The sequence below is a fragment of the Myotis lucifugus genome, unplaced genomic scaffold (genome assembly GCF_000147115.1).
Source record: "Myotis lucifugus unplaced genomic scaffold, Myoluc2.0 scaffold_681, whole genome shotgun sequence".
Taxonomy (NCBI): domain Eukaryota; kingdom Metazoa; phylum Chordata; class Mammalia; order Chiroptera; family Vespertilionidae; genus Myotis; species Myotis lucifugus.
The window spans coordinates 63608-83323 of record NW_005871729.1 but is presented as its reverse complement, the minus strand read 5'-3'; the positions used below and the strand labels follow the sequence as shown (position 1 = coordinate 83323).

Genomic DNA, 19716 nt, shown 5'->3' with positions numbered 1-19716 from the left:
GGCTCGATTCCCAGTGGGGGGCATGCAGGAGGCAGCTGATCCATGATTCGCTCTCATCATTGATGTTTCTCTCTCTTCCTTCCTCTCTGAAATCAATTTAAAAAATATTTAAAAAATAAAAATAAATTAATAAAAAGAAAGAGCAGGCCCCAGCCCTTGGGTAAACTCCACACAGTGACAGGGACACACCCCTGATGCGAGCTGTGCCAGGTGCCGGGCTGGGTGGCCGGCCCACGGTGCGTGGAGCCCATACCGACCGCTGCACCGTCTCTGTTCTCAAAAGCCTTTCCCGCGGGATTTACCTCGGAAGCAGGTTACATTCAGTTTACGCTGCATGAACTCTTCTCTTCCGTGGACCCGGCTGTGTGTTTTTGCACAGCCCTTGGAGGCAGGTACACCTGCACGTCCGCCAGCGCCAGAAGCCCGCTGGGAGGGCAGTACCTGTAGGCCAGTGGTTCTCACCTGGGAATCTTTGTAAAATCCTGATTTCTGGGCCTCATCCTCCGGAAATTCTGTTTCTTTGTTAGTAATGTTGTGGCCCCACCCCATAACAAAGAAACAGAATTTCCGGAGGATGAGGCACTTAATATTGGACGAGAGGAAGTTTAAAGCATGGAGTGAAATAATCGCATACGTCTGACCTAACCAATGAGATGACAGGACGGGGCTGTGCCCTGGAAGCGGATGCGACTCCTGATGGAAATTGTCTGAATCAGGAGCTCCGGGTCTCGGATGGCGGATAGAGAAGAGAGATGCTCTGTGGCTCGGGGTCCTCTTCTATCTGGTTCTTTTCGTGTGTCAGGGCCACAGTATGTCATGAGACTTTCCTCTTGGAATAGGATGAGTGTGAGCCCTAAGTTTCTTGCCAGAGAAGAGCTGGCAGAGGAGAGGTACTTGGTGAATGCTCCCCTTCCCCACACATCCTCATCTCCTTTCGGGAAGTGATGGCGCACGCCGTCCAGGGTGGATCGGCGGACCCTTCTGCGCAGGCAGAGGGCTGGATGTACAAAGGACGGGGGCAGGCTCTTGAAACTCAACCGACAAATAGTAAACACTGTTGTGGTTCGCCTCGGCGTGTTGTTCTGAAGTTAGATGGAGGACTAGCTAAGTATCTGTTTCCCACCGATGTAATAAATACGTATTAAACAGTGAGCTCTGCTGTTCCAGGCTCTGCTCTTGGCACAAAACACCCACTGCCCTTGCCCCCTGACACTCGCCTTGAGCACAAATTGATGAACAACCCAAACCGGTGTCCTGACACTTGCTTGGCATCATTTTAAATATATTTTTATTGATTTCATAGAGGAAGGGAGAGGGAGATAGAAACATCAGTGATGAGAGAGAATCATGGACCAGCTGCCTCCTGCACACCCCCTACTGGGGATGGAGCCCACAACCCGGGCCTGTGCCCTGACCGGGAGTCGAACCGTGACCTCCTGGTTCATAGGTTGATGCTCAACCACTGAGCCACACCAGGCGGGCACTTGCTTGGTATTACAACGCCCTGGACTGCCACCTCCACGCTTTTGCAGGCCGGGCAAGAGCCGGAGAGCATGACTGAATCGGAAACTTGTTATGTCTCCTTATCGCTTATGTCTAATGATTATGGGAAATGGAAGGGCATATTTATACTGGCCTGGCGTGCTCGTACGTTGGCTGCCACGGCAGGAAACAGAGCAGCATTCAAGATGAGGTGGTGGAAAGCTCTGTGAAAGGAAGGGGTGACTGTCATGCATTCAAGTGACATAAAGAGGAGAAAAGTGTCCAGATAATCTGGGTCCCCGCCCCCCAGTGGATCTCAGCGACAGAGAAGTCTGGGCTCTCTACGGGAAGCCGTTGTTTTAACGCAGCCTTACCTTCCAAACAGACTGGGGTTGGATTTCAGTTCAGCTGCTCTCAGCTCTCGCGCCCACCCACCCTCACGCGGGCCTCTTGTGGGGACAGCGTTATTGTCACTGAGCAGGTATATAGCTCGTACTACTTTCTTCTGTTCTCGGTTCAGAATGTTTGTCTGTGGGGAGATGAGTCAGGGGAGTTCAGAGTGGTTTTTCAGTGCCGTACCCAAAACTGATGTTCTTGGGGTTTGTTTGTTTGTTTTTAAGTAAAAACATTTGGAGCCCAAGTTTTTACCTCCAAGCTGTTTGCTGGCACTGTTTTCTCTGAGCCTTCGACTCCAGGGCCCCTGTTGAGATCAGGAAAGTGGAGAAGGGAAGGATGACGGCCCGGGGTGCAGACGCCCTGGCCAGGGTTGAAAGGCATCTCTAGTCTCCGTGCCCACCCCTTGCGCCCAGCTTGTGCCAGAATCGCGCTGCCGAGTCCCTAAAGGCGCAGGGAAGCCACCTTTCTGGTGGGTTGTTTTATTGTTTCAGTAGCATTTCAGGGTTTTCTCCTACGTGAGAATATTCTAGTAACTGTTACCCAGAACCGATCATAATAGCCAAGGAATTGGACGCTATTACACCTCAGAGCATCTGAAATCCCGCTGCCTGACTCTCCATCCCAACCCACCTGGACCTCCTGCTGGTTTCCAAGCTGCTGCTGTTTATGGGGCTCCAGGCAGCCCCCGGGTCCTTGAAATCTGCCGGGTGCAGGGCCGCCTCCCCCACTGAACCGTTTCCTCCCAGCCCTGCTGACAGCGAGAAGTCCAGGACGGAAACTGCAGGGTCAGGGTCAGGGCCTCGCATAGAAAGGGCAGAGGCGTCGTAGCCCTTAAGCCACTGGCCAGAAGCACCTTGTCGATCTTGAAATGAGATTCTGGCCCGGCCCGTGAGCCTCAGTGGTTAACGTGATGGTTTGATTCCCAGGGCGCATGCCGGGGTTGTGGGCTCCATCCCCAGTAGGAGGTGTGCAAGAGGCAAGCCGATCAGTGATTCTCTCTCATCATTGATGTTTCTGTTTCCCTCTCCCTCTCCCTTCCTCTCTGGAATCAGTAAAAGTATATTTTAAAAAAGAAGAAGAAAGAAGATTCTGCTGAGACACGTGGAATGGATACCATTTGCTTTTCTTGAGATACCGGGGAGGGGGGGGCACGTTGGAGAGTCAGAGTCCAGGTCCCTGGTGCGCATTTGCTCTTAGTGGCCCACGCCCATCCTCTCTGAGGCTCCTGTTTTCACCTCGCACCCTCTCCTGTGTGGGTTAGGGACACCGGCAGTGGCGGACACTCCCAGGTGGCCAGCGAGAACGTCCATGTAGGTGCTAGTGTCGGTTGGTCTCAGGCAAGATTCATTTCCAAGTCAAAGTGTTCAAATAATAGGGCAGAGACCGTCTGGCCTGGCTCCGCGGTCGATCGTCAACCTATGAACCAGGAGGTCACGGTTCGATTCCCAGTCAGGGCCCATGCCCGGGTTGCGGGCTCGATCCCCAGTGGGGGGCGTGCAGGAGGCAGCCGATCCATGATTCTCTCTCATCATTGATCTCCCCCCCCTTTCTCCCTAAAAATCAATAAAAACATAGATATTTTTAAAAAGGCACAGGGCAGAGCTTTCTAACCAGTGCAGAGAACGGTCACGCCACGCTCTGCAATCTAAACCTCTGCCTCACTTTGGGGCTTAGTGACTGATCTCCTGGCAAACTTGGAGCCGTAAGGAATGGTCTCCGCTGCCAGGCTAGGACCTCGGTGAGCTTACAGGGCAGCTGTGGAATACGTGCAGCGTCCAGTGCTGCGACAAATTGCCGGGGCCGGAGCGCTGGGGCCCTGGGAAGACGCGCTGCTGTGTGCGTGGCAAATCGCAGCGCACTCGGCCTATTTTTCTGCTCCTGGTTTCGAGGGGGACCCAGGAGAGCCGAGGGGTGAGTTGTGTCATGGACGGCTTTTCTTTCTTACTCCTCAGACCCCACGCTTATAAATGCGTCCTTGGAAATTCACTCAGGAAAGAGGAGAAGCTAAAGGAAGGGGGGGGGGGGTGGTTTAGGGCAGTTTTCTTGGATTTAATATATATGTGTGTGTGTGTGTGTGTGTGTGTGTGGTGCACGCGTTGGAACGGGAACAATTACAACTGCAGGGCATCTGGTGCTCGCTGTGGATTGCGAGGGCGGGGCTTGCTCCCGCTCAGGTCAGCCTGTGCCTGTGGCCCAGAAGGCGTTTGTATCTTTGGACCTTGGCCTGTAGGCTTATGCGGTGGAGGAGGCGGGAAGACCCGCTGGCCGGTCTCAAGGGCCAAGGAGAGAAGGAGTTCTACTTACAAACGTTACAGATCGGTCCTGGGTAATGGCCTTGGTGTTGATCAGACCATCCAAGGGGCCCCCGGTGAATCCCGGGGTAAGAGCCGCCGTAAGTCAGCCACTGCACAGGCACTCGTAGCTGCTGCAGGTTGGTTTTTATTGACGGCGAAGGAGGGCCAGCCTGGGCCGCACGGCCGCGGCTGCTCACAGGGCTGCTCCAGTTCTAAGCTCATTCTGAACCGTCAGTGTCTTCAGCTGGGCTCACAGGGGCCACAGTGGAGCGCAGAGCCTGGGTTGTGCTTGAGTGTCCAGTGGCGGCGACAGCTTTTCCGTGACCGCACGGGCCGATGCACACTTGTGCTGGTCTAGGTTTTATAAACGAGACAGAAACCGTCACCCCCCATGAAATGGCCTCGGACAGCTGTTGCTCTTACAGCCCTTTGGGAAGGGAGTGCCACCTCCCGACTCAGGCGATGAGGTTTGTCGCAATTGCGGATTCAGACTCTTCCCTTTGAGACGCCATTTGCGTGCGCATCAGTCTCTCGTAGGCAGACCCGCCGTCTGTGTACATGATGTTCACACTGAGATGCAGACCAGCAAAGGGGAATGATTGTTTTAGCTGGAGTTTAGGTCCATGTGAAGCCGTTTCCTAACCACGCCCGGCCGTCGTGGGCACGCGCGGCGGTGGTTGGCCCGGACAGGAGGCTGCTGCCTGCAGCGCGTTCCCAGTGAAGGGAGCGCCCCTCGCCCTTCCTGACCTTGGGCCCCAGTGCTGGCCACGGGACCCTCCCCCCACCAGGACGCCACGGAGCGGGGCTTTCTGCTTGTTCTGGAAAGAAACAGACGGACGCTGCAGCCCCCTGTTCTTCTCATCCCGTTGGCATTTGCACCTGGCAGATGCTTCTCAGGCTCATGCTCGGTCATGGGGTTTGCACTGCATAATATTGCCCATGCTCGGTCATGGGGTTTGCACTGCATAATATTGCTCATTTCCTCTTTATTAATAGGGTACAGGAAGGCTAGTGTTTTTTATTCTTCAGTTTCCAAAGTTACCTACAAAGGCAGATAAATCGTGCTCACTGCAGAAAACCTGGGGAGTAGGACTGGGCAGAAAGAGGACGAGGCACCTAGAAGTCTCATCCGCAGGTCCCATCTATAACTCGTAATAAGAAATAGGGCTGCATTAGCCTATTATATCCTTAATGGAATATTGTAATGGTTATTAAATCAATTGACTCAGAATCTCTCTGTCATAAATGAGTCAGGCTCTATTATCCAATTACTGTCAGCTGCTACCTTTCCGGAGAGCAGAAACGGTGACTTGGATTGAATTTTTAAACCGTTGGCACCTCTAAGAAGAAAGCAGAGAAGGAGGCGAGGCGCGAGCTGTGTCTCCGTGGGCAGAATCCAAGTCTCAGGCTGAAGGTCACCTGAAATCGGAGGTGTTGATAGCATCGCCTCATGCACAGCGACTTTACATTAACCACTGTCGCCCCTTCCTGTTCTTCACTCCCCGACGCCCCACGAGAAGAAAACGGGAGAGAAGCCCTGCGTTGAAAGGACACGGGGCTTGACGCAGCCACATCCTGCAGCACGAGGGTGTTAGCAAGTCTTTGAAAGTCAGACGCTGCTCTTAGCCTCACAGTGCAGATGTCAGAATGCGCGAGCGTTCAGTTAAACACAGACGCTGCATAAGGATAAGCTTGACAATTCTTACTATAAATAAGCTTAGTGTGCCATCACCGCCGATCCCCCTTCTTCAATTAAAAACTATGAAATGAATTCCGTTAACCAGTTGTAATGCTTCGGGCCCCCATCTCGTTCATTCTGTGTTTGACCCTGTGGCCGTGGTGGGGGGAGCCTGGGACCGGGCTCAGGTGGGTAACACAGGCGAGGAGAGAGTGGGTGCTGCACGGCCTGAGCTCGCTGGCTTGGGCTTGCCTAGCATCGCTGTGGAACAATTCAGATACGTTCTCTATCCTGTGAAACTGAGGAGGTGCAGTTATTTGTTGCAAAAGACCTCACTCTGCTCCTTAGAAGTAAGAGGCAGGTAGACCCTCCTACCTGTTCCGTATTCCTCTGCCTTTACTGGACGGGGCTCTGCCAGGCCGGCCCGCGGTGATGGCCTGGCAGCTCCTGGAACGAAGTCTGCAGGAAGCTCGTGCAGTGGTCGCCCCTGTGACTGGGCGAAGGCGTCCCCGCTCCCGGGGCCCCGTTCCCCCTGTGAAGTGGGGGTGGGAGACGTGTGCCGCCCTGTGCGGGGTCACGTGCCCGCGTTTGGATTCGTTCACGCTCTGATGGGATTGCTCTGTTCTCGGGTAAGAAATGATACACATTGTTGAGAACGTGCTCCTGTACAGATGCACATGCATCTCTTTTGCTTGTTTTCCCTTCTATCATTTTCCCAAACAAAACACTCACAGTCAAGGAAGACAGCGTCACATCAACGATTCACGGGCATCGTGTACTTTAGGTTCGTGTAACAGTCCGTCATTAGCCCCAAGAAAACCCACGGGACCTTCACAGAGAGCGAAGTTTAAGAATTCCGGAGCACATGTGGGTGCTGCTCAACCCATAGGCCACGTTCTTGGTTCTTGTGCCAAACACGAGATTAAAACTTAGTTATTGTCGTACTATCAAAATAGAGGCACACAGCACTGAGGAAACAGACAATGTTTAAATTTGTCAAGTCTTCCTGAGGATTAAATTACTGACCCACTTCCCTACAATAAACCGTGTTTCTTAGGTTTCTCAATATCTAAAATTTGGCAAATTTTTGGTAACTTTAAAATTAAGAGAAAAGAACAAAACAGATGAAAACCCCTTGATCTTATATAATCCCTAAAGCTTTTAGTGCAACCCCTTGTCATGTCAGTGTGCACAATTAAACTCCTTCTTACATAATTATAATCGAGGAATTTACTCTGCCACCCAAATACAGAGTCGGTTTTTATCTCCTGTGAATTGTAGACAGTGCTGGGTGGCTTAATTAGTGCTTTGCTTCTCTTTTTACCAATTCCGACCCTCTGCTTCTAAAGACGCATGCTTGTGTGGGAGGAAAGATTAGGAATACAAATAGAGTGATTTTACCCCGAGTTAGCGGATAATCACTCACTTTGTAATTGGGCTTTTGTGTTGCCAGTAATATGAACGGGAGGAGGACTCCCGCACCCGTGTTGTGCTGAGCGAGAGGAACGAACTTGGAAGACGTGCTGCCCCCACCGTGTGCTCTTGTCTTTCGTTCCCCAGGTCTGGGGTATCGGGCACAGACGTTCCTTGTAGCCTGTGTAATCCTTGCAAATCAGAGAAGATAAAAGCTGGATGACGTCAGGTTACATGGCAGCCCTAGCCCTTTACTCGTCCTCAGTCGTCGTCCCGTGGCAGCTGGGGTCTGCCTTGGCTTCTCTGAAGGTCCCACACCCTGAGCCAGGCGGCCCGGGTTCGAGTCCGGGCGGCCTCACGTGGGTTTTGGCTCTAACAGCGATTGCCCTGTGACTGAGCACAACGTCGCTTCAGCTCCTGGGCCCCATTCTCCTCCTCTGTAGAATGGGGTGGGGATGGGGATGGGATGGGGATGGGGATGGGAGAGGAGGCCTCGGGCTGTGCAGGTCAAGGAATTGGTGTCTGTGAGCCTTAGAACCACAGGGTCTGAAGCCAGGAATCCCAGGGTCCTTCCCAGGGCTGCTGCTCTTCGCCTCTTACTCTCGCTCATCGAAGCAAGTCAGGACAATACTTATGTTTTAAATTTCATAAACATTTTCATGAGAGAAAAAAGGCAACATGAAAATAACAGGTTTTATCTATAACACACACGTTTCACATTATATAGCAGTTGTTACTTGAAAATACTTTTCTACCATCTTGTTCCTAAGACATCAAAGAAAAATCTGGAAAGTGAGCCTGGAGCTCCTGAAGGGGCCCTTGGAGGGGGCAGGCCTGTCCCGCGGGGGTGGAACTGGAACTGTCTCTCTCGCTGAAGGAGGAACGGGTGGAGAGAGATGGGGTCTGGGAGGACCATGCAAAGCAGAGCGTTTGCAGGATACTGTAGGCATTGGCAGTATTCCAGAATTCCCTGAGAATGTTAGAATTAAAGAAAATCTCCTCAATGGGAATACCACTCAGAACCTTATGGTTAGAAATCGAAACGTCTAGAACTTTCTAGTTGAACCAGAGGCAAGGCTGGAGGAAGAAGCTGTCCATCTTTCTGTGGGTCTTTCTCTTGAGGACTTGGGCAATACGCAGCCCGTAAGCGTGTGATAGAGAAGAGGAGGCGCCTCGTTATGGACACACCAGTCCTACTTTAAGAGCCTAATAAAACCACTGCCCATGATAAAATCCGCCTCCGTATCATCTTTGGATGTTACATCTCAGAAATGTGTTAAATTGATATAAATGCATCCAGGGGAGTGACCAGAAACACACACACTACCCGCAGGCGGCGGCAGTGGTTTCACGTATGCAGTCATCAGCTCAGTCGTCCACTGAACACAGGTGGGGTCTCACGTCTCTACTCGTGTGTTTTCCTTAACAGATGAAGGGCTGAACCACGAATGCAAGCTCTGCAGCCAGACCTTCGACTCCCCGGCCAAACTGCAGTGCCACCTGATCGAGCACAGCTTCGAGGGCATGGGGGGCACCTTCAAGTGCCCCGTGTGCTTCACAGGTAGGCCATTGACATGCGGGCAGGGCCTGCCCCCGGCCTGCCGCTCAGGCCCCCCGCCCCAACACGGGTCCCCCCGCTCTGGCCTGGCACCGAGCGGACGCCGGTCCCTCTGGGGAGGAGGTGTTGGACTGCTGTTAGCATTATTGATCGCGGCTGCTTAGAGGCTCGGACGGGTGGAAGGTTAGCCGGGAGGACGAGCTAAGGGCATTTCGGCTCCTCTCAGGAGTTTGCACCTTTCCATTTGGAAAATGGCATCCCGGTTTTGTTCCATTTTCTCTTCTCAACGTCAGAAGGTTGCCGAGGCAAAGACCGCCCGATGGAGCGCTTTTCAGTCACTAGACGTTGGACTAAAGCGTGGCCCTGCTGTCAGTGCGTCTGTTACTGAAGAAGGAAGACTTTATCCAGGGGTGGGAGCCTTTTACCTGCCAGGGGCCCTTTGTATCTTTGTAACATCATTGGTGGGCCATGCAGAGCTAGCACCTGAACAGGCAGCCTGCTGCATCCGGTCAGGCATGTAATGAGCTCCCCCCAGTGCGTAGGCAGGGCCAGGCCAATGGCTTCACGGGGCGGGCCAGATGTTCCCCACCCTGCTCTATAACACTGCCCATAAGCAATGAAAATATTATTATTGATTTCAGAGAGGACGGGAGAGGGAGAGAGAGACACCTCAATGATGAGAGAGAACCATGGATCGCCTGCCTCTTGCACGTCCCACCCTGGGGATCAGCCCTGCGACCCGGGCATGTGCCCTGACCAGGAATCAAACTGTGACCTCCTGGTTCATAGGTCGACGCTCAACCATTGAGCCGCACCGCCCTAGAAATGAAAAGATGATTATTATCCTCCCAAAACTCCCTGAACGTGGAAACAGTTGATAAGGCTTTCATTTCCTATGACAGTGGAATTTTTAAAGGAGACGTTGATATAAATAAACACATTGAAGAAGAAATTTTTATAGCTGGGTAACAGGTCACGTTTTAGCACCAAAAAATGTAAATCAGAAACGATAGCTTGAAGCCCCCGGGTTGAAATGTGGCCGCACGTGGTGCTGGAGCTCCCCCGACAACGCCGTTATTCCGGACGCTCCTCTTGGTCCTTTAGCCTGTGCCGTCCCTCCGGGCTATGTTTCTTTCTTATTTGTCAGGAAAAGCAAAACAAAGCAAACATGTAGTCTCTTGAAATTGACCTCTTTGTTTCCTGAGCAACGTTCCAGGCATCGATCACTGACCTCGGTGGCCCGCCTTGGCGCTCTGAGCTGTTCTGAGCTGTGCTGAGCCAGGGCCCTGTTCCCGGCCCAGGGAGCGGGAGCGGGAGCAGGACCCAGTGTGTGCACTCGGCCTTCAGCGGGCGCTGCCAGGCTCCTTCCTCGGGCACTTCCACAGCCACAGCTTCTTTCAGGACTATTTTTCTGACTGTTTTTGTTTTTATTTTTTTGTTAATCCTCACCTGAGGATATTTTTCCATTAATTTTTAGAGAGAGTGGAAGGGAGGGGGAGAGACACAGAGAGAGAGAGAAACATCCATGTGAGAGAGACACATTGATTGGTTGCCTCCCACACGTGCCCGACCAGGGTCAAGGATTGAGCCTGCAACCCAGGTACTTGCCCTTGACTGGAATCAAACCCAGGACCCTTCGGTCCACAGGCCCACCCTCTATCCACGGAGCCAAACAGGCGAGGGCAGAACTATATTTTTATTCTTCTGAATTTGTACTTAAATAATCTGTCATGTGCTGTTTTTCCCGTAACGTAGTATTTATCTTGAGCTATAAGTCAGGCATCTGGATTCTTTGTAAATGCTCCTAAAAGTCATCATCAGGGGGCGGGGTCCTAGAGCTCCTCTAGGGCCCTCATGATTAAGACCCTCATGAAACAGCTCCTTCGTGGCGTGGCCAGAAGCCTCGTAAAATGTGCTAACTGATGGGGACATTCGTTGCAATCTGTATGAAAACCCGTTTCTTTCTGGTGATGTGGGTGAGAGACAAAAAGGCATTAATTATGAGCAGTCTGCACTGTCTGGGCCCACAGGCCTGGATTGTATTCGTGTATCTTGAAGTCGTTTTTTAGAAATAATTAAAGGTGGGGGGGGGGCCTGGCAATGTTAGTGGGAGAGGCAATCTGAGCAGTTTTTAGGGTAATGAGAAATGTGATTAAAATGTATGACTCATATGAGCAATATTCTAATATTTTGGGTTGGCTGGCAATTAGAATAATTTTAATGATTAGCGCAGAGTCAAAGCCAAACGCCGGCGTCTTTAATAAGCCCTCTCCCCGCCTGTCCCGATTAATATTGTGGATGCGAACTTTTTTAGGTCACAGTGCACCAGGCATCCGTCAGGAGCCGCGCTGCCAACCCAAACACTGCCTCTGGCATCTACAATTTAATTATTAATAGGATGTCTCCCAGGTAAACTGTTACACAGGCTTAGGGCCTTGTTTTGTAGTCATTAAAATTGAACATGTTTATATTATTGAAACCCTTGCGTTCCATGTGTAGGCTGAGTTGATCTTAAAGGACCCAAAGAGACGTTACCTGGGGTTCTGTTTCATATTTATAGACAGTGCCCCCGAGCCGCCGTGGGGTATCATTCTCAGCATTAACGCATTTAAATAGAGAGCTGTTTGCCAGCTAGAACTTTAGACAAATACAATAAACAGGGTTTGGCATTTATGATTTCTTAACCTGTGGGTTGCTGAGAAATCGGGGTTCCAGCAGTGCTGCTGTGCATTTGACAATTTGGGGCTTTATTTCGAAAAGATTTATAGGGAGCGGGACCTCCGTTCGGGTGAATTAGGTGCTCCATAGAGAGCATCGTCACGAAAGCCGGAGACCGGCCAGAGCAAAGGTGGCCGAGCTCCCCCGGCCCCTGGCGGGGTCACCCCCCGAGGCGGTCTCCTCTCGGGACTCCTCCACGGAGGCCATTTCGCAGGGAAAGTAACCGAAGCTCCCGTTTCTCTCATTGCAGTGTTTGTTCAGGCAAACAAGTTGCAGCAGCACATTTTCTCAGCCCACGGACAAGAAGACAAGATCTATGACTGCGCACAGTGTCCACAGAAGTTTTTCTTCCAGACAGAGCTGCAGGTACCGTCCCGCGAGCGCTGGCCTTGACCTCTCCTGTGTGGGGGTGGGGGGTGGGGGGGAGGCGGCTTTTCAGTCTGGATTCGGGGAAGGGCTCACCTGGGCCCCAGGGCGCCTTGTGTGCTGGGCCGGCGGGGCAGGGGGGCTGGATCAGCAGACACCAAAGTCGTTTTGCCTCCAGCTGCTGTCAATCATGAAAAGAACGAGAACAGCCCTGTAATTAGACCTTCTGACCCAGTGAGATGGACTTAGGGGTCAGGCTGATTGGACGGGAAGGGGGCTAGGGCGGGGGGCCGATTCTCACAGCCCCTGTTTTATTCATGCTCTGCTCTCACCGGGCTCCGGGCGGGAGGCATGGCTGGTTACGGTCCTGAGGGGCTCACCCTCGGAAGGGAGAAGGGGGCGCCAGGAAGCTGTGCTCCTGCTCAGGGGTGCTTCTCCCACGGAAAAGGAGAGAGTAATTAGTGCTGGTAACAGCCTTCGAGGTAGTGTTGACACCAAACGTTCGGGGAGCCTGGAGCGTCCCATTTGCTAGAGAGAGGACCTTGCTCAGGTCCAGGATGGCTCTGCACCTCAGATGTGAAGCAGTGACAACACGTGTAACATGTAAGGGGTTGTTGCTAGGTAACCATGAAACAGATCTGGTTCTAAGGCATAAACTATAAAATACAACAGGAATCTGGTTGGCTTCATTATTTTAAGCAGGAGACTGATAGTTAATAAGTCAGAGACCTGTCGCTTATTATAAAAAGGAAAATAACTTTCTTTGTTGTTACTTCGTCTGAAAAATGGACATAATACCTATCCTTATTTTTCTGATGAAATCATATAAAGTAACATGTGTTTGTTAAGCCCTTGGAGGAGAATGGATTTGAACTCAAAATTATTTTATGATGAGTATTATTATTAACAGTAAATTTTTGATTCAGCCTCCACTGGGTGAGGGGTAACTATATGTTTGCAGTGTCTTCCTTGAACAGCCCACATAGGCATGGTCTGGCTAAGCCCCGCCCACTCCCTGGCCCAGCCCCACCCTCCGGCCCTGGGCAGCCTGTGCCTCCCTGGCACGGGGAAGGTGGAATGGTGTTGATTTTGTGTCAGAATAAGGAAGTTAGAGGTTATCTTCTCAGTTATCATTCTATAAGTGAGCAACTAGCAAATTAAGGAGGTGAAATAAAACATATGAAAGCATGGGTGAGCCCATTTAATGGACATAATGTGTCATGGGACCAAACTTAGAGTTGCTATCTAACTTGTCGTCACTTCTCAATAGAATTCTACTCTGTCACGTCTGTGTGAGTGGAGTATAGAAGGTAGGCCGAGTTAGATGATGGTTTAACATTGTGTCTTATTAAGTAAGGAGCCTACATTTTTATTGGAAAGTATATTCTTATCGCACTAGGCATCAAAGGAAAAGTCACTTTGGTTTTTATGATTCTGTAAAGGATGTGGGCAATGCACCTCGTGGTTCTATTAATTAGTATGTAAACGGTGAAGCAGAAAACCAGAGTCGTGGAGGCTCTGTAGAGACTGACTTCCATCGAATGTGCTTGAAAACACGTCTGCAGTGAAATTCCTCGTTTGTGCCGTACAGTTCCCCCCTTACCTGAGGAGCACACATTCGAAACCCCCAGGCGAGGCTTGGGACCACAGAGCACCTGTATGTGATGTGTTTTTCCTGTACACACATGCCTGTGACAGCTAAGTTGATAAGTTAGGCACAGTACGAGAATAACAACAACAATAATACAAGAGAACAATTATAACAATGTATTGTAATGAAAGTTATGCGAGCATGGTCTCTCTCTCTCTCTCTCTCTCTCTCTCTCTCTCTCTCTCTCTCTCTCTTCTGCCCCTCTCCCCCCTTAACTGATCTGGTAATCAAGAAGGCTAAGTGACTGGTGGAGGGGGGTGGGGGTTAGGGGTGGGGGGTGTAGTGTGGATACACTGGGCAAGGGGATGATGTGCCTCCTGGACAAGGCAGCGTGGATGGCTAGACAGAGATGTCATCGCGCTACTCAGAATCGCGTGGATTCAGGACTTAAGAATTGTGTATTTCTGGAATCTCCCATTTACTCTCTTCAGACTGCAGTTTAAGTGAAACCCGGGAAAGTGAAATCGTGGATGAGGGCACAGCTGTATCAGTAGGTTCTAATGGAACTAACCTGCCAGCAAAGCTTCAATGTCTTTCACTAAAGAACCCACACTGGCAGTTCTGGCCGGGGCCCGAGGGGGAGCAGACAGAGCTGAGCAATGCATGGCATCCTGCAAGACCCCCTTTCTTTTATGGTGCATTTTGGGGTTTCATGGAACATAAAGTATTCACTCTTTTCTACAATTCATAAAGACCGGTGGTTCTTAAATTCTTTGGTCTCAGGATGCCTTTACACTTAAACATGATTGAGGACCACGAAGGACTGTGATCCATGTGGCTTATTATCTATTGATAGTTTCCATATTAGAAAAAAATTGAGAAATGTTTTAAATGCAAGAATAGACAGACACGCAATTCTCCCAGCTCTCAGAGGGATAACGTCATGTGCCAAGTAGCCTCTAAAAGCTCCGCCGAACACACATGGGCCAGTGAGTCTGTAAAGGGCTAACAACATCGGAATGTTATTGTGAAAATAACATTGACCTAACAGACCCCCTGAAAGGATCTGGGGGCCCCCAGATGTCCCTGGGTCACACTCAGGAACCATTGGTATAGAAGACAGGTTATAAAACACACAACTCTGAGATCTTATGAGGCCCTTATGATCTCAGGGTCAAAACATCTCTTCAAACATGTCTGATGTATTCAGATTGTGATCTGGGCCAGTAAGTCTTGTGTCATTATCCAAGGCTGTGAGCATTATCTTTCCAGGCTAACAACTCGGAACATGCATAGCTGGTCTTTCCCATTCCTTCGGCACAGCACTTACTAGTGTAGTCAGCACGTGATCCTTTTCTATGTAGATCTGTTGTAGGGAACATGTGATCATTTATAGTTAGCATGTGATCCTTTTCTGTGTAGTAGATGCAAATGTGTCTGTTTTAGGAAACCCCCAGTAGCAGCAATGGCTTTCAGTTTCAGAACCTTAAGAAAAATGGATGAGAATTAACTTGACTTTTTCTAGTTGTGAGTGTGTTCGGATTTTTATACTTTAACCTTAGGGGTTCCCAGTCCTATGTGTTTGCTTTCATTACCCAAATGACCTTTTACCCCTGGGTTTAGAGGGAGCAATGAATGTGATTTTTAGATCTTGATTTCTTTAATTTCTTGTATAGAACATGAGCATAGTACATATACAAAAACCATAGTACAGTTTTTTAAATTTCTAGAATGAGGGGGGAATGGACTAAAATGAAAGCAACCATAGAAATCAAGGTTGGTAACCAAAATAGCAACAGAGCAGAAAAATGAATCTCTGGCATCAGCCCTCGGTAGGTCATGCCTTGATATATAAAATAAATGCAGATTTTAAAATTGACACATGTCATTCCACTTGAATTCATCTATGTCTTTATGCCCCTAAAGGTTAGGAAGAAGGACTTTCCATAAAAGGTTATACAACTAAAGCCCCAAGAACTGAACTCCTGTTACAGGAGATTTGAAAGAATGTGGTGTCTTTGCTTCTTACATCAGAGTGAAGCAGGAGGGTCCGTCTAGATGAGCCTCCACATGCCCCGTGCATGGCTACCATGTATCTTTCCATGGCACCTACATGATGTCATGATTTTAATATGTAATTTGCATTTCTTTCACTATTTACCTCCAATTAAAAGCACAAAAGCCTCTTTTTGTGGGTAAAAAGTGCTTTGTTGGGCATAAAATTACATATACTATACACATATGCACGGGCACAACCACACACGCGTGCGCACACACACACACACACACACACACACAGGTGTGTTGTTTTCATTGACACTGCCTGCAAGGCCTTTCCAGATTCCGATAATTCCTCAGTATACCCTGTCCATCTTCAGAAAAGTCAAGGCCTCAGCCATCTTCCTGTGGACCTCACAGACCACAGCTCCCTTTAGAATTAATGAAACCTGTTTCTATGGGAAACTCAATCTTGGACCCCGCTTTCCCGTGTGGACTCTGTACGGATACGTCACACGGCCTAACCCTCCTGACCCGGAGTTCGCACCGCCCTCCCGAGGTCCGTGATTTGGCAGGGTGTCCTCTTTTCCTCTCAGTAGAGTTTTCTCCCATGTTTGCAAGGAATGCCGTGCCCTTCATGGCCACCGCACACGCTGGTGGGAAGGTGTGCTGGGGAATAAAGAGTGCATTGTTGGAACCAAGCGCACATTCCGTTATTTTAACGGCGAAGGAATATGTTGAATGCTTCCCATGTTTTCCTAACAGACTTACAACTCTCGCTGCAGAACTTGAGGAAGCAGCTTGGAGAGCGGGCGGCGTGGTCCAAGAATAACATCCTACAATGCATGTTTGTACCAGTGGTTTATGCAGGTGTGAGCCGGGTGTTTGCAGAGCTGCTGTGAATAGGCCACTTTCTTTCCGTGCGGTAATTGCCCTGTAATTGGTGCCTCCAGAGAAGCTACAATTCAATGGCAGTGATCAGATCGTCCTCTTCCAACAGGTCCCCATAGAAAGCTCCATCAGCCATCGTGTACGGATGTAATGGGTGTAGAGGGAATTCTGGCGGTAGGGGGAGAGGGAATTGGCCGAGATGAGCTTCAGGCTGGGAGATCCTGGTCTTTGCCTTCCTTTTCCATAAAAAAGTCTTGTGATACTCAGCCCTTCCCTTCATGAACTCAGGAATAGTGTTTTCCACATTCCAGAGTCCTGAGGTGAGATTCTGAGGGCTCCCCGAGACTTGCAGACACCACCACAGTTTAAAGATGTGACTGTCTGCATGGCTGTTTGATTTTTGCCTCAGATACTTTTCCACCCGAGTTTGAGGCCTGTTTTTCACGTCACAGCTTCACTGATGCTGAGGTTGTATGGCCGCCTGTCAATGGCGGCGGGGGCGGGGGCGGGGGCCCATCACTCAGGCTGTCAGGCCTGGCATAGCCGGGTCCCCTGCTGGTCATGGGGGGGGACCGTCAGCGTGGGGGCCAGACCTCCCACCACCTCGTGGGTGGTCTGTGCCTCCCCCTTCGCACTCCATCTCACGAGACCCACTGGCTCTGTGCCTCTCCTGGTCTTGGGGCTGCGATCATGAGACCCAGTTGGACTCAGAGTCCTGCGAGGAGAATAAATTGTGTCGCGGAGCCTGCGGTTCAGGAGATGATGTTTCCACGCCCCCTCATTTCTCCGCCTCGCCTGCGGGCTGGGGGAGGAAACTGGGCGACAGGACCTTCCATTGAATTTGCTCAGTGGTCACACGGATCTGTTTCTTTTATCTGATCGACTCTCCAGGAACCAAATCCTTTGCATCGATGTATTGACCAGGGCGGTCTTGTCACCATTCGTTTTGATCACTTCCAGCTGTTAATATGGGATAATTCAATCAGGATTGATTGGCCTTACCATTGCAGGCAGCAAGTTAATCACACAGGACAAAGAACGAGGGAACGGCTCACCTCAGTTTCCTGTCATTCCTCCCTCTCCCTCCCTCTCTCTCTCTCTCTCTCTCTCTCTCTCTTCCCATCATCTGTGCAGTAGCACAGAACTTGGGCTGGTGTGAGCAAAGAAGGGCGTTTAAGATGTAGAATGGGCGCTGTACCCACAGGTGAGGGCTTTGTTCGCTGTTCAATGCTGCTGCCTGTGGAAGTGAAGCAAGTGCACAGGGAGGGAGATGAGCCCGATTGTCACAGGAACACATTTGGACTAAACAAGCAAATGCATTTTCAATGGCCCGTTTTGTACCAATAAATGCCGGATCGGTGTGCGTGCTTTGGGGCGCAGCCCGGGCTCACCTGCCCCTAACGTGGCCTCGCTGCTTCACCAGGTGTCCGGCCGGCACGTTGTCAAGCGCGAGTGGATAGTGGGACCGAGGGAAGGCAGCAGCGGCGGCTGCGATGGGCAGCAGCACTTCATTTCCATCTGAGCTGTTTCCGCAGCGCCCGCCCCGCCTTTAAAAAGCCTCCATCCATTCATTTCTTGATGTTCCTATCGGGGGCTGGTTTCGCTATTAAAAGGGGGAGTGCCAGCTCCTTGCTCTGAGGCGCACCCCCTCCCGCAGCCCTGTTGTTAGCAGCCTGCCCCCACATTGAGTTCTTGCCTGGCCCGGAGCTGACGACAGATGGCCACCTCCGACTGCCACGGGCTTTACGGAGCATCCAGCCAGGTGCACTGAGACCCGGCCGGGCGCCAGCCCTCCCCCCTGGAAACGAACCTCCCTCTGCCACCTTCCGCATCGGCCGCTCGGCTGGCCCTGCGTCCGCGGTGTCGCCAAGACTGCCCGCTGCCACAGCACCGATCGCCCGTTGGGGACGAGGCACCGCGGGCACGGCTGTCAGGATCGTCTGCACAGACAGAGCTGCTCTCAGCACCTCTGCTGTCAGTCTTTGGAGAGAGCTGGATACCCCGTTTCTAGAACATTCTGCAGCCCAGAGAGGCACATTGCATCTGCACATGTGTTCCTATGTTATTTTTTAATATTTTTATTGATTTTCAGAGAGGGAAGGAGAGGAAGAGAGAGAGAGAAACGTCCATGATGAGAGAGAATCAGATCGGCTGCCTCCTGCACGCCCCACACTGGTACTGTGGATCGAACCCGCAACCCGGCATGTGCCCTGACTGGCAATCAAGCTGTGACCTCTTGGTTCCTGGGTTGATTCTCAACCCCTGAGCCATGCCCACCAGGCTGTGTTCCTATTTTAGCTGTTTGCTCTGCACCTGGACCCGTGGCCTTTCGTTCGCAGAGACCAGCGCCAAGAATGAAACCCATTGTGTTTACAACTTTAATCCCATGATGGGAAAACACCCCGTCCCTATCCCACTGTCCTGACAATCCGGGCGAGGGCGAGGGCCATGGCCATCCTGGACGTCAGCTAGAAACCAGGGAGGAGCCAGGTGTGCATCCCAGCGTGGCTGGTCCTGGGACAGCGGCGTGACCAGTCCTTGCTGTGCGTTGCGGGAGAGCAATAGGCTGCTCCCGGTGGGTTTGCGAGGGCGGCGGCAGCGTCAGAGCCGCCTGCGGACTTCAAGAGGCGCTCACACTCCGTTACTGCTAGATCTGCAGGGGCCCGCGGCCCTCACAGGCTCTGCCCAGCCAGCAGGCAGCTCCCTTCCTGGGGCGCAGGCTTCCCGCCTGTGAGGGGCGATGGGCAGGCGGGCGGATGGGTGGGTGGCGCCTGAGAGCGGTGCTGGGGGGCTGCCATTGCACGGGGAGTGATGGGCTTGGAGGCCCTTCAACAGCGGTGGAACCTTCAGACTCACTGAGGTGGGTCAGGGTGACGGTGGTCGTGCAGAAAATAGAACAGAACAGTCTGTTCGCAGAGAGCCAGGCGCTGAGCCCTGCTCCGCTCAGTTATCATTCATGGCGGCCCTGGTGGGGGGCCGTCCCTCTGGAGTCAGCGCCTCTCCACGGAACCCGCGGGGAGCGCCCTGCATCCCCCCATCCGTGCCTGTACTCTCTCCCGCTCGCACGCTCTCTCTCTCTCTCTCTCTCTCTCTCTCTCTCTCTCCCTCTCTCCTTCTCTCCTTCTCTCCTTTCTCCTCCCTCCCCGGCTCTCTTGGGCTCACACTGGGAGGCTACTATGCTCCGTAGCGGAGGCTCCAGAACACGCTGTCACATGACCCGGAAGCGCTGGAGGAGCCCCGTGTGTTGTTCAGGCTCCTGTAGAAAGTGCCCTTGGACAGTAGGCAGGAGGCAACCATCGCCTTCCACGAATGGCCAGGCAGAAAGAGGCAC

The 19716-nt window shown here is 51.5% G+C and overlaps 1 protein-coding gene across 1 annotated transcript in view; it reads left to right on the top strand.

Annotated features, from left to right (window-relative positions):
• The window catches only part of ZNF521 (zinc finger protein 521), a 248126-nt gene that overhangs the window by 211895 nt on the left and 16515 nt on the right, over positions 1-19716 (top strand). The window contains exons 4-5 of the mRNA XM_006105409.3: positions 8693-8824; positions 11790-11905. Of these exons, the coding sequence (XP_006105471.2) occupies positions 8693-8824; positions 11790-11905 (248 nt within the window). The remainder of the gene's footprint in view (positions 1-8692; positions 8825-11789; positions 11906-19716) is intronic.